The sequence below is a fragment of the Alosa sapidissima genome, chromosome 10 (assembly GCF_018492685.1).
Source record: "Alosa sapidissima isolate fAloSap1 chromosome 10, fAloSap1.pri, whole genome shotgun sequence".
In the NCBI taxonomy this organism is placed as follows: Eukaryota; Metazoa; Chordata; class Actinopteri; order Clupeiformes; family Clupeidae; genus Alosa; species Alosa sapidissima.
Genome location: NC_055966.1, coordinates 10114020 through 10132205, shown reverse-complemented (window position 1 = coordinate 10132205; position 18186 = coordinate 10114020). Strand labels below are relative to the sequence as shown.

At 41.6% G+C, this 18186-nt stretch overlaps 1 protein-coding gene across 4 annotated transcripts; it reads right to left on the bottom strand.

The window, feature by feature from the left end:
• On the bottom strand, positions 1 to 13479 carry fxyd3 (FXYD domain containing ion transport regulator 3). 4 transcript variants are annotated; one of them, XM_042107058.1, is made up of 14 exons: positions 13376 to 13479; positions 12451 to 12496; positions 12126 to 12158; positions 11460 to 11474; positions 10737 to 10811; positions 10571 to 10592; positions 9819 to 10469; positions 2937 to 2987; positions 2035 to 2076; positions 1858 to 1881; positions 1664 to 1738; positions 1241 to 1277; positions 565 to 614; positions 1 to 280 (listed from the first exon to the last, which is right to left on the bottom strand). In XM_042107058.1, the coding sequence occupies exons 8-14, from the start codon at positions 2980 to 2982 to the stop codon at positions 261 to 263; spliced, it is 294 nt and encodes a 97-aa protein (XP_041962992.1). In that variant the 5' UTR covers positions 2983 to 2987; positions 9819 to 10469; positions 10571 to 10592; positions 10737 to 10811; positions 11460 to 11474; positions 12126 to 12158; positions 12451 to 12496; positions 13376 to 13479; the 3' UTR covers positions 1 to 260. The 4 variants fall into 4 exon arrangements, with proteins under 4 accessions (XP_041962992.1, XP_041962993.1, XP_041962990.1 ...); XM_042107059.1 differs by having other exon boundaries at positions 2937 to 2984; XM_042107056.1 differs by lacking the exons at positions 9819 to 10469; positions 10571 to 10592; positions 10737 to 10811; ... (2 more) ...; positions 12451 to 12496; positions 13376 to 13479 and adding an exon at positions 7194 to 7332 and having other exon boundaries at positions 2937 to 2984.
• Between the last annotated feature and the right edge of the window lie 4707 nt (positions 13480 to 18186).

Below are 18186 nucleotides of genomic sequence, written 5' to 3'. Positions count from 1 at the left end.
TGAGTTCAGAATGTTTTTGGTAATCACATGTCTACCATGTGCATTTTTTCCGTTCTCTTTCAATCCACAGCTGAATAACAAAGTAAGGATGGAGTATGCGCAACAACAACTTGACACATTTCTATGATGGATACACCTTTCACTCCAATTGGAAAATTCCACCATATTTAAGTGATCAAACTGTAAAAAGAAACATGGCAATCCTTTCTCCTCGGACTGCTGAGTGTCCCATATGCAGTACTTCGATCACTGATTTCCGTCTAGCATTCGCTGGCCCGGGCTGTGAAATCCAATCAGGAAATGCAAAGTGAGACCCTCCCTGAACACACTCATAAATTATCTGTTTACATAATTTGTGATAATTTGTTTGTGATAATTTATCTGTTTGTGAAAAGGATGTTCTCACTAGATATTCAACCATTCCAATAATCAGAGGCAGGAGGATTACTATAGATTACATATAAGATCACAGAACTCTGTAGCAGAAAGAATCTATCCTATCTTACAATTATATTCCACGTTGCATGCACACACACACACACACACACACACACACACACGCACCTGCGTCGTTGAGCATCTGTTGCCCAGCAGCACTGCTTCCTGCCTTTCTCCTGGGGAACAGTGATGGTTAAAACAGACCCCTTAAAGGAACGTTAGTAGGCCTACACTACCCTGCTGAAAAAAAAACAGCTAGAAACCAGCTTAGGCTGGTAGCTGGTTTTAGCTGGTCTTTGCTGGTTATCTTCCAGCTCTTGCTGGACTTTGCTGGTGTAGCTGGTTGGGCCTCCAGGTGGGCATGCTGGCGTGACCATCTGAGAAAGCTGGTCATGCTGGTGTGATCAGCCTGTCGTGTGGGATACAGCTGGTGTAACATGGTCATGCTGGTGACCAGCCTGCCAAGCTTAACATTGTTGGTGTAAGATGGTCATCCTGGTTTGCTAGAATGACCAACATGAGCTGGCATGGCCAGTTGAACCAGCAATGTAGACCAGCAATACCAGCTAAAATGACCAGCTTGAGGTACGACAAGCAAAACCAACTCAATGACCATAAGCTGGGTAAACCAGCTTAGGGTATGTTTTCGCAAGGGTTTTGTTGGTCTACTGTAGCTGGTCAACCATCATAGGGTGGTCAAACAAGCTGGTCAACCAGCAAACCACCTTAAGCTGGTCAGGCTGTTTTTTTCAGCAGGGTAGACATCATAAAAAAGGCCGTGGACAGATCACTTTCAACTCACCTCTTGTCCTGGTTAAACTTGCATCTACAGCGCCCACCTGTACAAAGAGAGATACTCAGATGATGTTATCAGTAAAAGGTGACACATATATGAAGAATTTAGGCAGTCAAATGCATGATGTGTTTAAGTGTGTGTTGTATGTTTGTAAATACTGCTGTTCAAGTTTTATATGTGTTACATGTCATATGTCACTTTGTCAGAATCTACTGTAGGCATGCAAATATTTCCAGATACTCTTGAATTAGATGCAAATCCCTGAGCACTGGTCTTTGCATGGCCCAGGCGGGCTTTACTGGTCATGTTTGATCTTTGGGGGTGGCTCTAGGTGTGTTTGATCTTTAGGTGTGGCTCTAGGTGTGTTTGATCTTTAGGTGTGGCTCTAGGTGTGTTTGAGTGCAGCTGGTAGGTGGAATAGGATCTCACTCAGGAGAATGGTGAATCCAATCAGGCACAAGACTGCAGCCAGAATCAGACCACCAACACGAAGTCTGTAGTAGTCTATGGGAGCGGGGGAGAGAAAGGAGATGATGACTTACTAACCATGTTCAACCCTGAAATAAATGTCATGTCATTTCATTTATTTCTTGAGTCACAAAATCATATTTTTTTGGCCTTACCAAAAGTGAAAGGGTCATCCTCCGCTGTGGCGAAAACAACCAAATAAACAAACAAGCACTGGTCAGTCTGAATCACCACAACTTGCAAACTTCCAAAGAAGCATGCTAAAAAATCAAAGTAGTGAAAAAGTGAAACTTTCTTTCTTTCAAAAATAAAGTGATAAAATAGCAACATACGTTTCTCTGGTCCACGTTCTTCTGCCAGTACAAAGGATACAACTGTGGCCAAAGAAAAGGAGAATATAGTAGGTTAGGTTATATTTAGAGATATACATTTGCATTGCACAGTAAATCAGTATGCATATCCCTGTTCTGGGTACACTGGTCGTCTCTCTGGAATGTAATGCTAAAGAAGGTTTTGGTGTGCAGTACAGTCATTTTTTGTGTATTAGCCGGATTGTGTATAAGCCGCAGGACAGTGTTTTATGGAAATAGATAAAAAAAATAAAACCATATAAATGCCATATTAACTGCCCCTGTGCATTAACCTCATAGCTGAAGAAATTTTGCAAAATCAATGTATAACCTGCGGCTATTAATTACGGTACATTACGGTACGTACATTACGGTAGTATGACACCTACTGTAGGAAGTATTATTTAATTAGCATTGAGAACTTTCCGTCCAGTACCATCCAATGGCACTTACTATACTTAAAATGAGATGCCAGGTACATGTGCACAAACATACACACATACGCACGCGCACGCACGCAAACACACACACACGCAAACACACACACACACACCATTCCTGATTTCAAAGTACACACATCCCAGACAGCAAATGTCCCATTGTGGGAGTAAACTACACTGGAGATGGGTAGTACCCATAAGTTAATTAATAACCAATAATGAACAATCAATACCTATAATTCTCCCACAGGAAACAGGAAGTAAACATAACATTAGCTCGCCGCTACAGTATACATAGAAAAATGAAATTGGAACTTTGAGTGGTCTGAGTTTCTTGTTTTTAGATGGATTGTGAATGTTAGCAATGGAGGGTAGATAGGGATTTGGAAACAATCATACAAATATCTCCCTCTCCTGAAGATTAGGGATAAAAAGCTCACTCACGTGTGAAGAAGACTGCTGCAAAAATCCTTGCCATCGCTGACTGCATACCTGCTGAAGGATAAAATGTATATGATTGGAATATTATGGACAAATACTGTAGACCAAAAGCTAACTGATATTTAGACTAACCACTCAAAACAAAGACTAGGAGTGATTTAGAAGTTTAAATTCTGGCTTTGGTGTATAACATGTAGTGACTGTAGAGAAGAGAATGTAGCGACATTGTGCTTTACAATATCCTTGGCATTCAAGCCCCACTAAGGAGTTAATGGGCCCTCTAAATATAAAACACTGAAACTGAAACCATTGTACAATCCAAGGCCTGCTCATACGAAAGGGTTGAATCAAATTAGTCCTATCCCATAACCCACTTGATCTGATTAAACATACTCCACCAAGGGCAGCAAATAGCAAAAACAGAAGAAAAAAAAAACGGTTCCAATGTCAACAACAACCTGCAAGTTCTAGCTCCTCCCTTTAGGTTGATATTAGGTCTGACCCAAATGCACAAAATGGCTCCTGGCTGCTAAAACTGAAATACAAATCCAGGACATTATAGCCAGTGTTTCTTAATTCTTAACTGGTGGGTCAGGACCCAAAGGTGTTAAAAAAGAAGAAATCGCTCATTTAAAATGCTACTTCATCAAATCTAATATTGGACCTTTATTTTGATAGACTTTATTTGTATGTCAGTCTTGGACATAGATAGACAATGTTTATGTGACAAGTCATGTTAGACATAATTTTAGCGCTAAACACTAGTAGGCCTAGGCTACGACCCCAAATATTTGAAGTAGATTCACTTAAATTGAGGACAAAATGGGACAGAAAACCCCAGTGTGTGGTGTGCAGTGAATTGCTGGCACATGAGAGCATGAAACCATCAAAACAAAAATGTCACATGGAAACCAAGCACCCCTGTCAAAGACAAACCTGTCGGGCACTTTGTGTGTCTTAGCATGTAGCTCACAGTATCTGTTGTCTTGAACGAAATACCTGTATATGGGTCGCGACTTGATGAACATGGGAAATTGTGGCTCCCAAAGCCAGACCAGTTAAGAACCACTGTTATATGCAGCAAAAACTTACATGTGCTATTTGCAACAAAAAGAAACGATAGGATTGTAAGAATTAGAGACATTTGCATTTTCTTGATGAAAATCATCTAGCTGAGTTGAAAAGATATGTGTCAAATGGACGTAAGAGGCTGCAGCTATGGAGACTGTAGGCTGAGCTAATGTAAATCTCAGATAAACAAAGGAAGGCCTTCATATGTTCTAATCGAAACAGGCTACCTGCCTAGCAAACGCACTGAACAGGACCGGCTAAGAGAGACACACACACATACACACACACACACACACACACACACACACACGTACGCACGCACGCACACACACATATACACGCACACAACTGGATCACCACATTTCAAGCTGTGCCAAAATGAACCTCCAATTTTTCTTCCCTTTGATCAGCCCAGACCCTGACAGACCTCCCTGAGAGAGAAAGGCCGGCAGCTAATTTGAAGGCACTATGGAAAGCCCTCAAGAGATTGTGCAAATCCCTGCAGTCCCGCAGAGCTCTTTTTCCTCTCCTGTGATAAGATGATAACTCTCTGTCCAATCAACGAAAACACACAGGGTCACCGACTCAGTAAGCAAACTGTACATGTACATATAACATGGTCCAAGGGTCACAACCTAAGGGTGACTCTCTGCCAAAACGACGACTGTCCCACTCAATGTCCACTCAATGTGTTGATCTGATACACAACCTTCCGTAATGGTGTGAACGCATGCTGAAACAATAGCAAGCTAAGGAGTTCTCCATCGTACAGTAAAAACATCACAACAGTGCAGAGCATAACTCTGTGGATTCATGACCCGGTGGCTGTCACTTCTTGACTACACTATATGTCAGCCCTCATTCCTGAGCCAGCCTACTCCTTAGCAACCATGGCAATTGGGAGAAAATGCCTGAAGCAGCCTTGGAAGTGCAGCTCTGGAGATTTTACTGTGTTTTACAAGACTTTGCAAAGCCTGGTGCTTTTTCTGTTTTGTCGCCCTTTCCCATCCTTGTTGTTTTCGCGAACAGTGTCAGATTACAGTTCTCACTTGAATTAGGCACGCAGACATTTTCTAGCATGCCCAACCCACCCCCCACCCCCCACCCCCGCGTGTCTGTATAAGAATGCTAGGCAGTGTTGCCAACTATGCCCCCCCCCCCACACACACTCACACATTCTCTGCTTCCCCACCCCACCGGGTGAAGTACCAGGGGGGCCAGGCATTGATGATAATAAGAGTCTTGTCCTCGTCTCCTCTCACGGGTCACGTTGGCTGCCTGGGCCACAGGCATGATCAGCCATTATGCTCTGGTGCTGTGAACGGACTTGCCCTGCGTGTTCCACTGCATCTGGGAACGGCCCACGCGGCGTCCACCCTGCCTTGCTTCCTTTTGTTTCCGCGCTCTACAGTAAACTCCGGTGGGGATGTGACCTGGCACGTCAGGGCTGTCACCCACTGCTTCTTAGACTCCAGTGAAGTCCCACGCTCACTTCTCATGCACACTTCATGCTCACTTCTCATGCACACTTCATGCTCACTCTTCATGCTCACTTCTCATGCACACTTCATGCTCACTTCTCATGCACACTTCATGCTCACTTCTCATGCACACTTTCAAGCCTCCCTTGTTCTACTTGCTTGTCATTGTCCAACCAACAAGCTGAATCCACAATCATGTTCTGTGTTGGGTCAGAATGACTGGCCATAGCATGGTGCGTCGTTGCATGAGGCCTCCTCTGGCAGAAACTACAGGCTCCTGGCAAGCTGCAGCTGCACAATCCAGCAAACACTCTCCTGTCACGCGAGAGCTGTGGCCACATAGCGTGACAGGAGAGTCTCAGTGTTGTCTGTGTGCTGTGCTTTCAGGTTAGAATCGAGAACTTCAAACACCTCCTACTTGTTGATGTGCTCATGCGCTCTCTCTCTTGCTCACGCCTTCTATCTTTCTCTCTCTCCCTCTCTTCTTTCTTTGCAACCAAGAACATACATCGAGATAAAAAAGAGCCATTTCACTAAGCCCATGGTTTGTCTGGAAGTACCTTTCAGTGACAGAGTAAACACACAGACTTTTTAATTGGCGCTGGCAATGGCATTGACCTTGCAAGCACTGACAAAAAAAAACTAGACAAATGTAATTACAAACCAAACTAGGCTTTACTACCATGGTAAGATGTATAATGAAATTCTTCATAAATTCTTTATAGATGCCCTGAATCAGAATGTCCAAATAGCCTAGTGCACATAAATGTCTACATATAGCACAGGAAAAAATAAATCACACACACCGTTTAACATGCCTTTCCCACACGCACAAAAACAAAACCTTCTAAATAAAGGAACCGTTTGCTGTGAAAAGCTGAAGGTGGCCTGGTGTAGGTCCTGCTATGTAACTGGCCGCTCACCACAGATTGCTACACAGTCCTTAAGGGCTTTGTTGAGCCAGGGCGCCGGGTGAGGGAGGCATGTGGCCAGCTGGCTAGACCCCTGGATGAGCACACTGTCTCTGGCCATGTGACTAATCTTGTGGCTCCAAGGAGCTAATGCACCAGGGCCATTGGAGAACTCACATTTGTCTTACTGCATAATTCTCAGGACCTCCTATCGATAGCCTCAAGTCAAGGCTGCAATGGCAGCTGAGCATCTGTGTGTGTGTGTGCGTGTGTGCGCGTGTGAGTGTGTGCGTGCATACGAGTGTGTGTGTCTTCCTGTTTGTATGTCTTGACATGCTTGTGTATGTAGTATAAGTATACTCTTTTGATCCTGTGAGGGAAATTTGGTCTCTGCATTTATCCCAACCCGTGAATTAGTGAAACACACTCAGCACACAGTGAACACAGTGAACACACAGTGAGGTGAAGCACACACTATTCCCGGTGCAGTGAGCTGCCTGCAACAACAGCGGCGCTCGGGGAGCAGTGAGGGGTTAGGTGCCTTGCTTAAGGGCACTTCAGCCGTGCCTACTGGTCGGGGTTCCAACCCTCCGGTTACAAGTCTGAAGCGCTAACCAGTAGGCCACTGTTGCCCACAAATAGTAATAGAGAGTAATAGAGAGAGGGAGGGATAGAAAAAGAAAGAGAGAAAGGGAGAGAGAAAAAGAGAGAAAGAAAGGCAGAGAGAAAAAGAGAGAGAGAGAGGGAAAGGGAGAGAGAGCGCTTGTACTTGTACAGAGTGCACTGTGCATTCTCACAGCTGTATTTGTATCCAATAGTGACCCTTGAAGTGTGTGGTCTAGCTGGATCGTGCTGGGTTCCTGTTTGCAGTTCCTGCAGGTCTCCCCCTCCCACCAAAGTACGGAAGCACAGGCCAACCATAACCACACTACATAAAGCCTCTGCCACGTGGTCATAGGAATCCAATATGTGTATGAGCCTAATTTAAGAACAAAACCCCTGCCACTAAGAATAGACTTTGAGCACTTTGAAGTGTGGCATACACACACACACACACACTGACTGGCCTTTAGAGAACAATGTTCATCTGGTTTAAGGACTGGCTGAGAGGCCACATACAATAGAGAATTTAGTGACTATATGAATCTCAAACTCAACTCCAAAATTGATTGAGTACAAACAAAATAACTGGAATGGATTGCCAAACCAATCACTGTCTGTTTTTTGTTTACTTTAATTAAATAGTAAATACATGGAAAAAATACTTTCAAAACAGTCACAACACATTCATTCACCATTCATTGTCAGTGTGTGTCCAACGCAATTAATGGGACACCGCAGGACAAGATTTAGAAATCAGGAGTTATGTCCACAAATGTTTACCAATGACCTTGACACTGCAACAGCCATGATCAACAAGAAAAAACACCTGTTGGGCTCTGGTTAATGGCCTGTGCCCTACTTATTAGGCTACACATGTAAACATGAATCTTAGTGACAATGGTACCTCACTGCAACCTTGCTGACATAACAGAGAGCTTCTTTTGTTACATTGTGTAGGTCCCCAACAACAACAAAAGATTATTATTAAGGCCTGATTTTTTCCAGGATCTCTCAAAAAGATAGGACTGATTACAAAACAGAAGCCTACTATCACTGGCGATTGACTCGATTTCATATTTGAGACTCTCTCCCATGTCTTTGCTGTGTAAACATTTGGAGAATTCTATCCCAAATCCAACGTCTTGCTGTGCGCACACCCTGACAAGGCGGAAGATGTCCTTCCACAATGAAAGTGAAATTCTGGCAAGGAGCAATACTGACAGTACACAAAGAGAGGCAATCGAAACGACAGACACAGGGAGACACATTCCAGACCACGCTTGTCCTCAGTGTCCTCTCATGACATAAAACACCCATTCTTACTCTAAAGGAAGGAATAAACATGGCATCGAGGTAGCTCAAGTTAATGACTGTTTCACACCACGTGTTTCCTGTCTTTGCACACCGTTGAGCCACACTTAATACTGGCACCATAGAGGGATATTTCCATGAGATTGTCTCATGTGAGAAGCGCAAGGGGGAAAGGCACATATTATTTCCATGACTCATTCTTCCTACACGCCACCACTACTCCTCTGGGAGTAACTACAGTCAGACTAGACACGCTTTTCTTTTTCTTTGGAACTGGATTTGGGAGCACTAGCAGCTCAAATTTGAAAATAATAACAAAGCTGGACTTGTAGTTGGAGTGAATGCTTTTCGTGTAGACTGAGACTGAAGCAATTTAGCATTACAAAAAGTTCCTCAATTGCATTCCTCGTGCTCTGGTAATAACATCAAGTTTTATCTTTAAAAGGTTAACAGTGGTAGTCAAAATGAACAAGATGATTACAGACTCTCATACTCTACTGAACTATTTGAAACAGATGTATGTGAGTGCAGGCCACAGATTTTCCTCTTCCAAAAATAGAGTAGGCTACAACTGCAACTACCACATATACAATTTCATTGCACTATATCAGAAATATTCACTGGTCCTGATGGAATTTAGAGCAGTGCATCCCACAGGCTGGTGCGCCCCTTTTTTTTTTTTTTTTTTTTTTTTTCCGCACTTTCCGAGTCTCGCACTAAGGCTGCGCTTGAATCCAAGCCATGGTTGCTATCTCGGAAACAACAGTTGAGCAACTGGCTGGGCTAGATCCAATATATGTTTGATGTCTATATGTCTAATGGTTAAGGACATGTGCGCACCATGTCCCATTCACAAGTCGGTACAAAGTAGCCTACACATGCGTCATGACTGGAAAGGCATGTTAAACCGCACATGCTACGGTTCTCCCGCGTATGGATTAGAGCATACAGCTTTAAGTGTCCAATTTCCATACGAACATTTCATCCAAGTATATCTTTCAAACTGACATTACATGGGTATATGAGAAATTATACAACACACACTGAAATCAATCTAGTTATGATTCAGTGCTGTAGGGTTTAAGCATCCTAGTCATTGCAGCCAGACATAACAATTGCGGGAGAATAGACCGCTAGGATACTTTCCTACTCTCGCACTTTCCGAGTCTCGCACTAAAAAACCTACGACTATCCGGAAATGAAAAGCCAGTTCTCTTTTCCACATGAGGACGGTTTATTCGGATGTCGGCTAATGTTAGGGTAGGCTACAATCTTAAAATTAAAATCGCTTTTTAAAACACCTAGTATATGTTCCATAGCCTTAATAAAACATACGTACAGAGGAAGGTGAAAGGTGGCATATGCTGCCAATGAATACCATTAACATCATCGTGACCACAATATATAAAATATATAGGCTTTTATAGTGGCCTATTACCACGCAGAATGCGTTATTTATAATGGCATTCACGTTGACAAACACGTACACATGTTGCACTGAATCTTACCTTCTAACCCTTTTCACACGTGTCGAATAGCCGAAGAATAAAAGACGGACAACTTATCGTAAACCTTTGTTGGCACCAGAGTCTGTATATTGATTTAGGGAAGACTGAGGCCAACACCCTTTTCACTGACGTTCAACAGGTTGGCTCAGTTTGGAAATGGGCTGAGTTTTGAATTGATGTGAAGCACTTTAGGGCGGAGTAGACTTTCATTTCTTGGTTTCCATGCACGCCTAAACCAAAACGGTGGTTAGCTTCCGTAGCCTTTTTGAGTAGATGTGATATTTAGAAACCATGGATCGTTCAATTTTAGCCTTTATAGGCTACCATTGTCTTAGTTGAAAGATTTTATTATAAGAAGAAAAAAGAATCAGCAAATCCACTCAACCTCAACCAAACTGTGATTCTATTCTTCATACACAGAATTGTCCTTTTTAATATAAGATTCACAATTCCATGCAATGGCTTCAGTAAATAAAGATAAAAGCAAATGCATTTGAACCCATCTAGTCACTACAACGCCTCTCTTTATAGTCCAGCATTACCCTAGCAACATCAGACCCATCAAACATGATTATGGCTGTCATGACAACAAATCCCAAACTGGTGCAGTCCTCTGAAGGATCTCAAATTTCAGAGTCATCATCTCCTTTCCTGTAACGTTAACAGAAGGGGAAAGTGTTGTGAAGTGCCGTCTGTGTCCATGTATGTCTATTAAGCTTTTACAAATAACAATTGTTGACTGAGAAACTCACTTGCTTGGCCTACACCTGTTCCCTGTGAAGAGAAGTGGGGAAGAATGTGTTATTTCTGTTGTTAAAGAAATCAGTGTTACACAAGCCACCATTTCAACTGAGATGAGTTAATAAACTAAATAACTAAACATGAGTTAATGCTTTAGATAGTGTTTTATTTACTTACACATTAATAAAACAACTGCTCCTGTCACAAGCATGCCTGCGAACACCAAGCCACCAACTCGTAGTTTGTAATAGTCTGTTGACAGAACAAAGCATCAGTTAAACTCCAGGTTTACTGGACAACTTGACTGACTGGCCAACACAGATATAGAGTTAGCCTCCTTTTGGCATCTATTCACACACTGACTTGTACACCCCTTTACAGTATGTGATCTACAGTATAACATTCATATGCATAGTGATAGATTGATTAGTTTATTTACTGAATTACATTGCTTTGTAATTGAAATGATTGTTTTCCTCGTCCATAATCTCAACTTTATCATAATATTATTGCTAGTCTAATGTAATTGTTTGACCCTGTTTTCGCCTTTCACAAGATACTGGAGTTCTTCCCCTATTCACTGGCAATGGCAGCTCAAACGAAACTCTGTTGACACCAGCTGAATGTACACCATCATCATTGACTTTCCAAGGTGAAGCAGAACTATTCACAATAACGGCAAGTGTCATTCAGAGGTGGATTAATATATATGTAACAATAAACATCTTGAAAATGATTTTTAATTAAATTCAAAAGAAATGTAGAATTAAAAGTGGATTCAGAAAAATATTTCAAAAGAAAATTCTATAAGTATTATATATATATGTGTTATGTATATGTATTATGTATATGTTTTAGGGCTTACTAAATATATAATATTTTTGTGTAAGGACTACTTACCGTATACGAATGGGCCTTAAGGGATGAAGGGTGGATAAACAGGAAACAATTAAAAGGGGAACAGGTTGAAAGAAAAGCCAATCACAGTATGTGTTATCAGTATAGTACATCTGTATAACTTTGAATATGCAGATAATAATTGTTTAGATATCACAGTGGTCAAGGGTTATGGTGGTCACATGACCCAGCCTGCATGGGGGTCCAGGTGGATCCAGGTTGCAGTAAGCAGAGGGGTGGGCCGATCAGGTGATGCAGGACATAGATATTAGAAAGTTAGATACCGCATTGGGCTCCAGAACGTACGTAAATAGCGACGCCATCTTGGTGGGGGCAGCAATCACTGGAGGCCAATAGAGGAACATGTGACTCTGACTGGAAATCAGACAGGTGTCTGTGATTGCCTGCAAATGTTGCCCTTACACAATAAAGGTGCTGCCCCCACCAATATGTCGGCCATGTTTATGATGCCACCTAATAGAACTCGACAGTCAATGCGGTATCTAGCTTTTTAATATCTATGATCCAGGACTGGACTGGACAGGAATGGCTATTCTGAAGAGGCGACGGAGGGGTTCATGGGAACACCACCACCCACTGGACCGGACAAATGACAGATAAAAAACCGAACCCAAACCCGGAATACAACAAACACTTATGGTCCCTTACTTGCTTCAGTTTCGATGAAGAGGGAACAAAAGACTGGTGGGAGAAAGGAGAAGGGAGAAGGAAACACAGTTCACATGACACTGAGCTGAAGGACAACTCTATGACTTGTCAAGGTCAAGTTGCGCAAGGAATGTTGCAATTGATACAAAGAAATATGATACTGTATCTCATAATATCTTACATAATATATGATCTTCATAATATGATCTGTACAAATTTCTAATATGCAGATTTGTGAAGCACCAAGAAAAGAGTTGGGCATGTATGAGTGACAGGGTTAAGGAAATTACATGACTGTACTAAAAAGAGAAGGAAGACCATTTACCTCCCAAAAGAAATAGAAAGCTGAACTGTTCCATCTTTCTGATCACCTACCAATAAACAAAGAACAGGCTGTTATTGTTCTTTCAAAACAAGAATAGCTTTCAAGAAAAAGTGCCTGAGTTTCTATACATTTTGAGGTTAGAAATGTGCCTTCTTTGCCTCTTCCTCATTTTGAATCAGTGCTCTTTGGGTAAGAGCCAAATAACAAAGTTAGTCGCGACACCAACCAGCTGTACCAGTGTTTTGACAGTAAACAGCATCACTATGTAACTGAGTAGAGAAGACCCAGCAGGCTCCCGGACACCCTTGGGTTGACCTTGGATTCCAGCAAGGGCAAACGCAGAATGTTTTGGAAATTATGTGGCCTCACTCTGTTCATGTATCAACTTATGGTTTAGCGGTTTTGTCTCCTTGGTCTCCTTTTTTCACATCATAATGATCAGACGTTATGGCAGGCCTATTTGGGTTGGTATCAGTTCTCAACCACTACAATGAAAATCTACATGTGAAGAGTTTGGTTCCAAAATGCTATATCTCCGTTTTTAATCCATTAAAAAGTCTATTTAATTGTGTATTTCAGGTAATATCAATCAAATTGCAGTTGTGTTGTTTTGATTCCAATAACTTGGAAAACAAAATGGTGGATATGGCATGTAGGCACCTAACTCTTCATCAACATGAGGCCATTTAGGCAGCATTTCAAATTACATTCAGTGGCTTTTTACATAATCTGATCACCCTTTTACAAGTTAAATGACTATTTAGCATTTCCCGTTTCCCTTGTAAGCAAGGTATCAAGAGTTGAATATCATTAAATATTGTAAAATGAGTTGCATCTATAACACACGCATTCTCTTAAACACATTTTTGATCTATTTAAAACAAAACCATAGTAATTTTTCACAGCCATGATTTTTTGACCTTACCTGAGCTGGAGAAATTCTCTCTGGTGGCTTGAGACGTCTTGTCAGTGTGACAGATTGCAAGTGTCCTCCGATATGACTTTTTTCATTTCTTGGCTTTACCTTGAGTGATGACTCCTCCTTATTGTGTATAACCAAAACACAGCCTGAGGTGAGCTATGGCTGTCCTTATCACTGTTCCTTGTTTTCTCCTGTCACGCTATCCCACTGCAATATTGTTGCCCAAACATTAGCTTCACATCGAGCATCTGGTCTGTGCATTGGAAAGCCTTCAATTTTGGATTCTAGAAAGGTGCATACTCATGTTTTTATTGGTCGAAACTTTTTGTGTATGCATGATGGTTTTGATGTTGTGATTTTGTTGCACAAAAATGTTCAGCACATTCAGCACATTACAGCATTGGGCAGCCGTGGCCTACTGGTTAGCACTTCGGACCTGTAACCGGAGGGTTGCCGGTTCAAACCCCGACCAATAGGCAAGGCCGAAGTGCCCTTGAGCAAGGCACCTAACCCCTCACTGCTCCCCGAGCGCCGCTGTTGATGCAGGCAGCTCACTGCGCCGGAAATAGTGTGTGCTTCACCTCACTGTGTGTACGCTGTGTGCTGAGTGTGTTTCACTAATTCACAGATTGGGATAAATGCAGAGACCAAATTTCCCTCACAGGATCAAAAGAGTATATATACTTATACTTATACGTATACTCATTCTACTGGGGTGAACTCAGTTAAGCCATGTACAGTATCAAACCAGAAATTTGCCGTTTGTCTACCTTGCTACTTATTCAATAAATCTATTCTCCAACATTGGGAACAGTTCAGAGACGCTATATGTGTCACATGTGGTGTTTTCAGACCTGATCTACAACATCATATTTTCGAAGATGTCTTAAAATGACAATTATACCTGTTTTGTAGTTTTCTGTTTAACTTTGTTGTCCTCATCTCAGTCTGATTTTGAACCATAAAACTGTTTGTACTTAAAACGCATTTGTACTTAAAACGCATTGGCAATTTATACTGTATATGACATATATAGCAGACCAAATACAACCTCCAGACAACTCAGATAAGCAGTGCACTGTAGCAAAAACATAAAAAAAAAAAACCTCCCTCCTGATTCATTTTCAGGAAAGAAACTTCAGTGAGCCGGAGAATCGGTCCAACCCTCTTAGAAGGAGACCACAGGAGACAGAGGAGGTTGATGGAGCCTGGAGGGAAACAGGCTGCTCACGCAGGGAGGATCCCGGGAACAATAGGCTACCTCAGTGGAAAATTCTACCTCCACCTCACCTACACTCAGGAGCGATAGGCTACCTCAGTGGAAGATTCCACCTCACCTACATTCAGAAGCCACTCAAAGCGGCAGTCTCGGGCGGGGGGTGGGGTGGTGTGGGGTGGGGGGGGTTCCAGCCATGGGGATCTAGTTTGGAGGCGGTACCTTAATGTCAGATGGTATTACTACAACTCCAGAGCCGAGGAATACATGCCCGTCCATTTTATGAGTGATATGCTAGGAGTCTGGATAGCAAGACATGAAAAATATATACATACATAGATACATACATACATGCTTGCACTATACACCAGTGGTGTAAAATAGGTATACTAGGCCTACTCGGCAATATCACGGTAACTGGATATACTGCCAATATTATTCAAAAACTAAAACAATGAGAGGAATATTAATTAGGCCTATAACATAAAAAAAGTTAACATATGTGCTATAATTGAACCAATTAAAGAGGACATGTTGCATAGCGAGTCAGAGGCAAGACTCAAGACTCAAACATTTGGTTAATGATTACAATCCTACTGACTTATCTGCTAAAAAAACGTTAAGAATTTTACAGTGCAAACAAGCCACTCTTGCCTATTGATTCCCATTCAGTGTACTTGCTGTATTTGCAAGAGGTGCGCCTGGGGGGGCAGTTGAGCGAGATGAATGACAAGAAAGACTGATAACGGTTGTGGTAAGCCTTTTGGGTGAGCAATAACCAGCAGGAGGAAACGCATGGATGATAATTATGAAACACATACTGAGTGATATTGTGCAGAAAGCCACTTTAATGTATATTACACAATTCCTTTGTGAAAACGACTCACCCCAACACAACCCCAATGCCTACAAAGCTAGAGGGATAGAGAGAGAGACACATATTACTTTTTAAAAAAGACCAATGTCTAGTCTGTCTGATATGCTCAGAGTGCTTCTATGCAACTATTATTTCATTTCAGATTTATAATTTAAATCTGGGTAAAGCAAGACAAAGATCAGACGAGAACAATGATAATTCTAGAGATAATGTGCTGTAATGTGTTTTACAGTTTGAGGCTGACAAAAAGTGCAAAAAAATAAGTTAAAGTAAATTCACATATAGCACATTCATATTGAAATTGAAGTATAGATTGATGATCATATAAAGTATCATCATCTTCAAACAAAAGTTTTGCAGATATCACTGTAACTGTTCTTCAAAGGCCAAGGAAACCACCTGTGTCAATATTGATCTACTTTCCCCACTGTTCGTTCAGAACTGTTTCTATTTTTCAAGCCGTATCCTGCCGTTGTTATGATTCACATATACACACTCGTTGAAACTGTACGAAAACATCAACTCATCGAAATAAACGTTGAAGAATTAAAACAATGTAAACAGACAAAAAGCAAACATCCAAACAACACAACACCTTACTACTTATTACAATGTCATGGTAAATCATTTTGGACATCATACATCTATAGCTGTTTGGCTCCATGGCTTGTTTCAAGGAAGAGACACCATCTTCTGGTCAAAGTGGGAACTTGCATGTCTACAGTATGTCTGGTTACTAAACAAACTCGTTTGGAAAAAAAATAATGGTTACATGTGCTACTACAACGTAAAGTTTGACTAAAGGGGTTTCAAGGCATGTTAACTTTTGTTTTTCTGTGCTGTGTGCATTTTTGCTGAACAGAAGTCAAGTTAGTACCCCTTTGACTCTTCAACTATTGTGCATTCGTCTTCCTCTCGCTTTCCTCCTGTTGAACAGACAAATCAGACAACCGGAATGATGAGCATGTGATATAATCACATCAATTGCACCATGGATATTCATTAAAGCAACATGATGTACTTTTTACCTGTTTTACCAAACTCATTTTGATGATGCACTGCACTGAGTGGAATCTCTGTGATTGCTGATACATGCCCAGCATGTCTGGTATTGCACTCTGTAAATGTGTTGCTCTGTGCCAGACCCCTCTCATCAGTTTTCAATGTCTTGTCTACCCTCTTAGCTCTAAATGGGCACCCAGTATATTGAAAATGGATGACAATGGCTATAAATAGCAATTCTTACATTGTGTTGCTCAAGCTTATCAAGATTAGAAACACGGGAGAATTAACATCCAGTGGCATTAACGTCTATGGGCAGATTCTCTGTGAGGGCTGTACTGTACATCATACATAGGTAGGGGGGCAAGGTACTCACTGAAGCATTCCTGGAACGATTCTGATTTCTGCAGGAACACGTATATTAGGCCAAAGACGAGGAGGATGCCAAAAAAACCTCCGATCACACAGCCGATAAGAATTCCAAAGTAGCTGCTGTTTACTGACAGACAGACAGACAGACAGATTAACAAGCCACACAAACACAGAACATTACCACACACCATTGTTCTGTTTTACTGAAATTTTAAACCTTTCGAAATTTAAATTTAAAATTAAATGTAATTTTTTTATACCAAACACGCTGAGATGTCCAACAGTTTCTGGCTGCCCATGTGCTGTACACCTGAACATGGTGCCATTATCAGACAACGATGTGCCAGTGATGGTCCAAATAGCCAGTATTTCAGTAGCAGTATCAGTACATGACCACTTCAATGCCTGAAGAGGGCCAACAAAAAAACAGGAAAAATAATGGATATTGTTTCTGACAGTTTTGAATTATTTAGATAAAAAGAAAAGACAGAAGAAAAAGTATTACATGTCGTCCATTAATAATTTCTGTAAGAATTGCCGTTATTACACAGAGAATTACAGTGTAGTTGACTAATTGCATTATTTGTATCATTCTTGTCTGTATCACTCTATTTCTTTTCTTTATTTCTCTCTCTTCCCCTCTCTCTTATTCTTTCACTCTTAAAACGAATGTGTTGAAAACAACACAACTTGCGTTGTTTTTAACACATCTCAGTGTCCAGATAGGGACAACACAGTTTGTGTTGTTTCCTTTTTTATATAACACAAATTGTGTTAAAACCAACACAACTTGCATTGGTTTTTTTTTTTAACATATCTCTGTGTCCAGATAGGGACAACACAGTTTGTGTTGTTTCCTTTTTTATATGACACAAAACAACACATGAAAACAACACACAGTCCTAACAGCTAGAAGGATTATTACTGCTTCACTCCCCTCCCTGAAAGACATTTACACCACCCACCTCACCCGCAAGGCGACCACAATTGTGAGTGATGCAAGTCACCCCGCTTACAATTTGTTTGATCTACTGCCCTCTGGGAAGAGGTACAGAAGCCTGCGCTCCCACACCACCAGACTCACCAACAGCTTCATACACCAGGCTGTTAGGATGCTGAACTCTCTCCCCCCTCTCCCCCCTCCACCCTCAGCTACATAACATCCTGGACTTTGGACCCACAATGGCTGCCTTGCACTACTCCACTTGCACTACTCCACTTGCACTAGTACACTTGCACACTTTGCAACTTGTTGTTGTTGTCCTGTTGTCCTGAAAACACAACACACTTCTGCTGCTCTTACATAACTTGCACCACTATGCCACTTGCTTACTTAGGTCAAACAGA

Bases quoted from the DNA above. Each gene is read 5' to 3' on its own strand.
- fxyd3 (XM_042107056.1), bottom strand. From the start codon at position 7,317: ATGGTTGGCCTGTGCTTCCGTACTTTGGTGGGAGGGGGAGACCTGCAG. The intron at 1,739-1,857 runs GTAAGGCCAAAA...CCGCTCCCATAG, and splicing joins GGATGACCCTTTCACTTTTG to ACTACTACAGACTTCGTGTT. The intron at 281-564 runs GTGCGTGTGTGT...TGGATTTCACAG, and splicing joins ACAGATGCTCAACGACGCAG to CCCGGGCCAGCGAATGCTAG.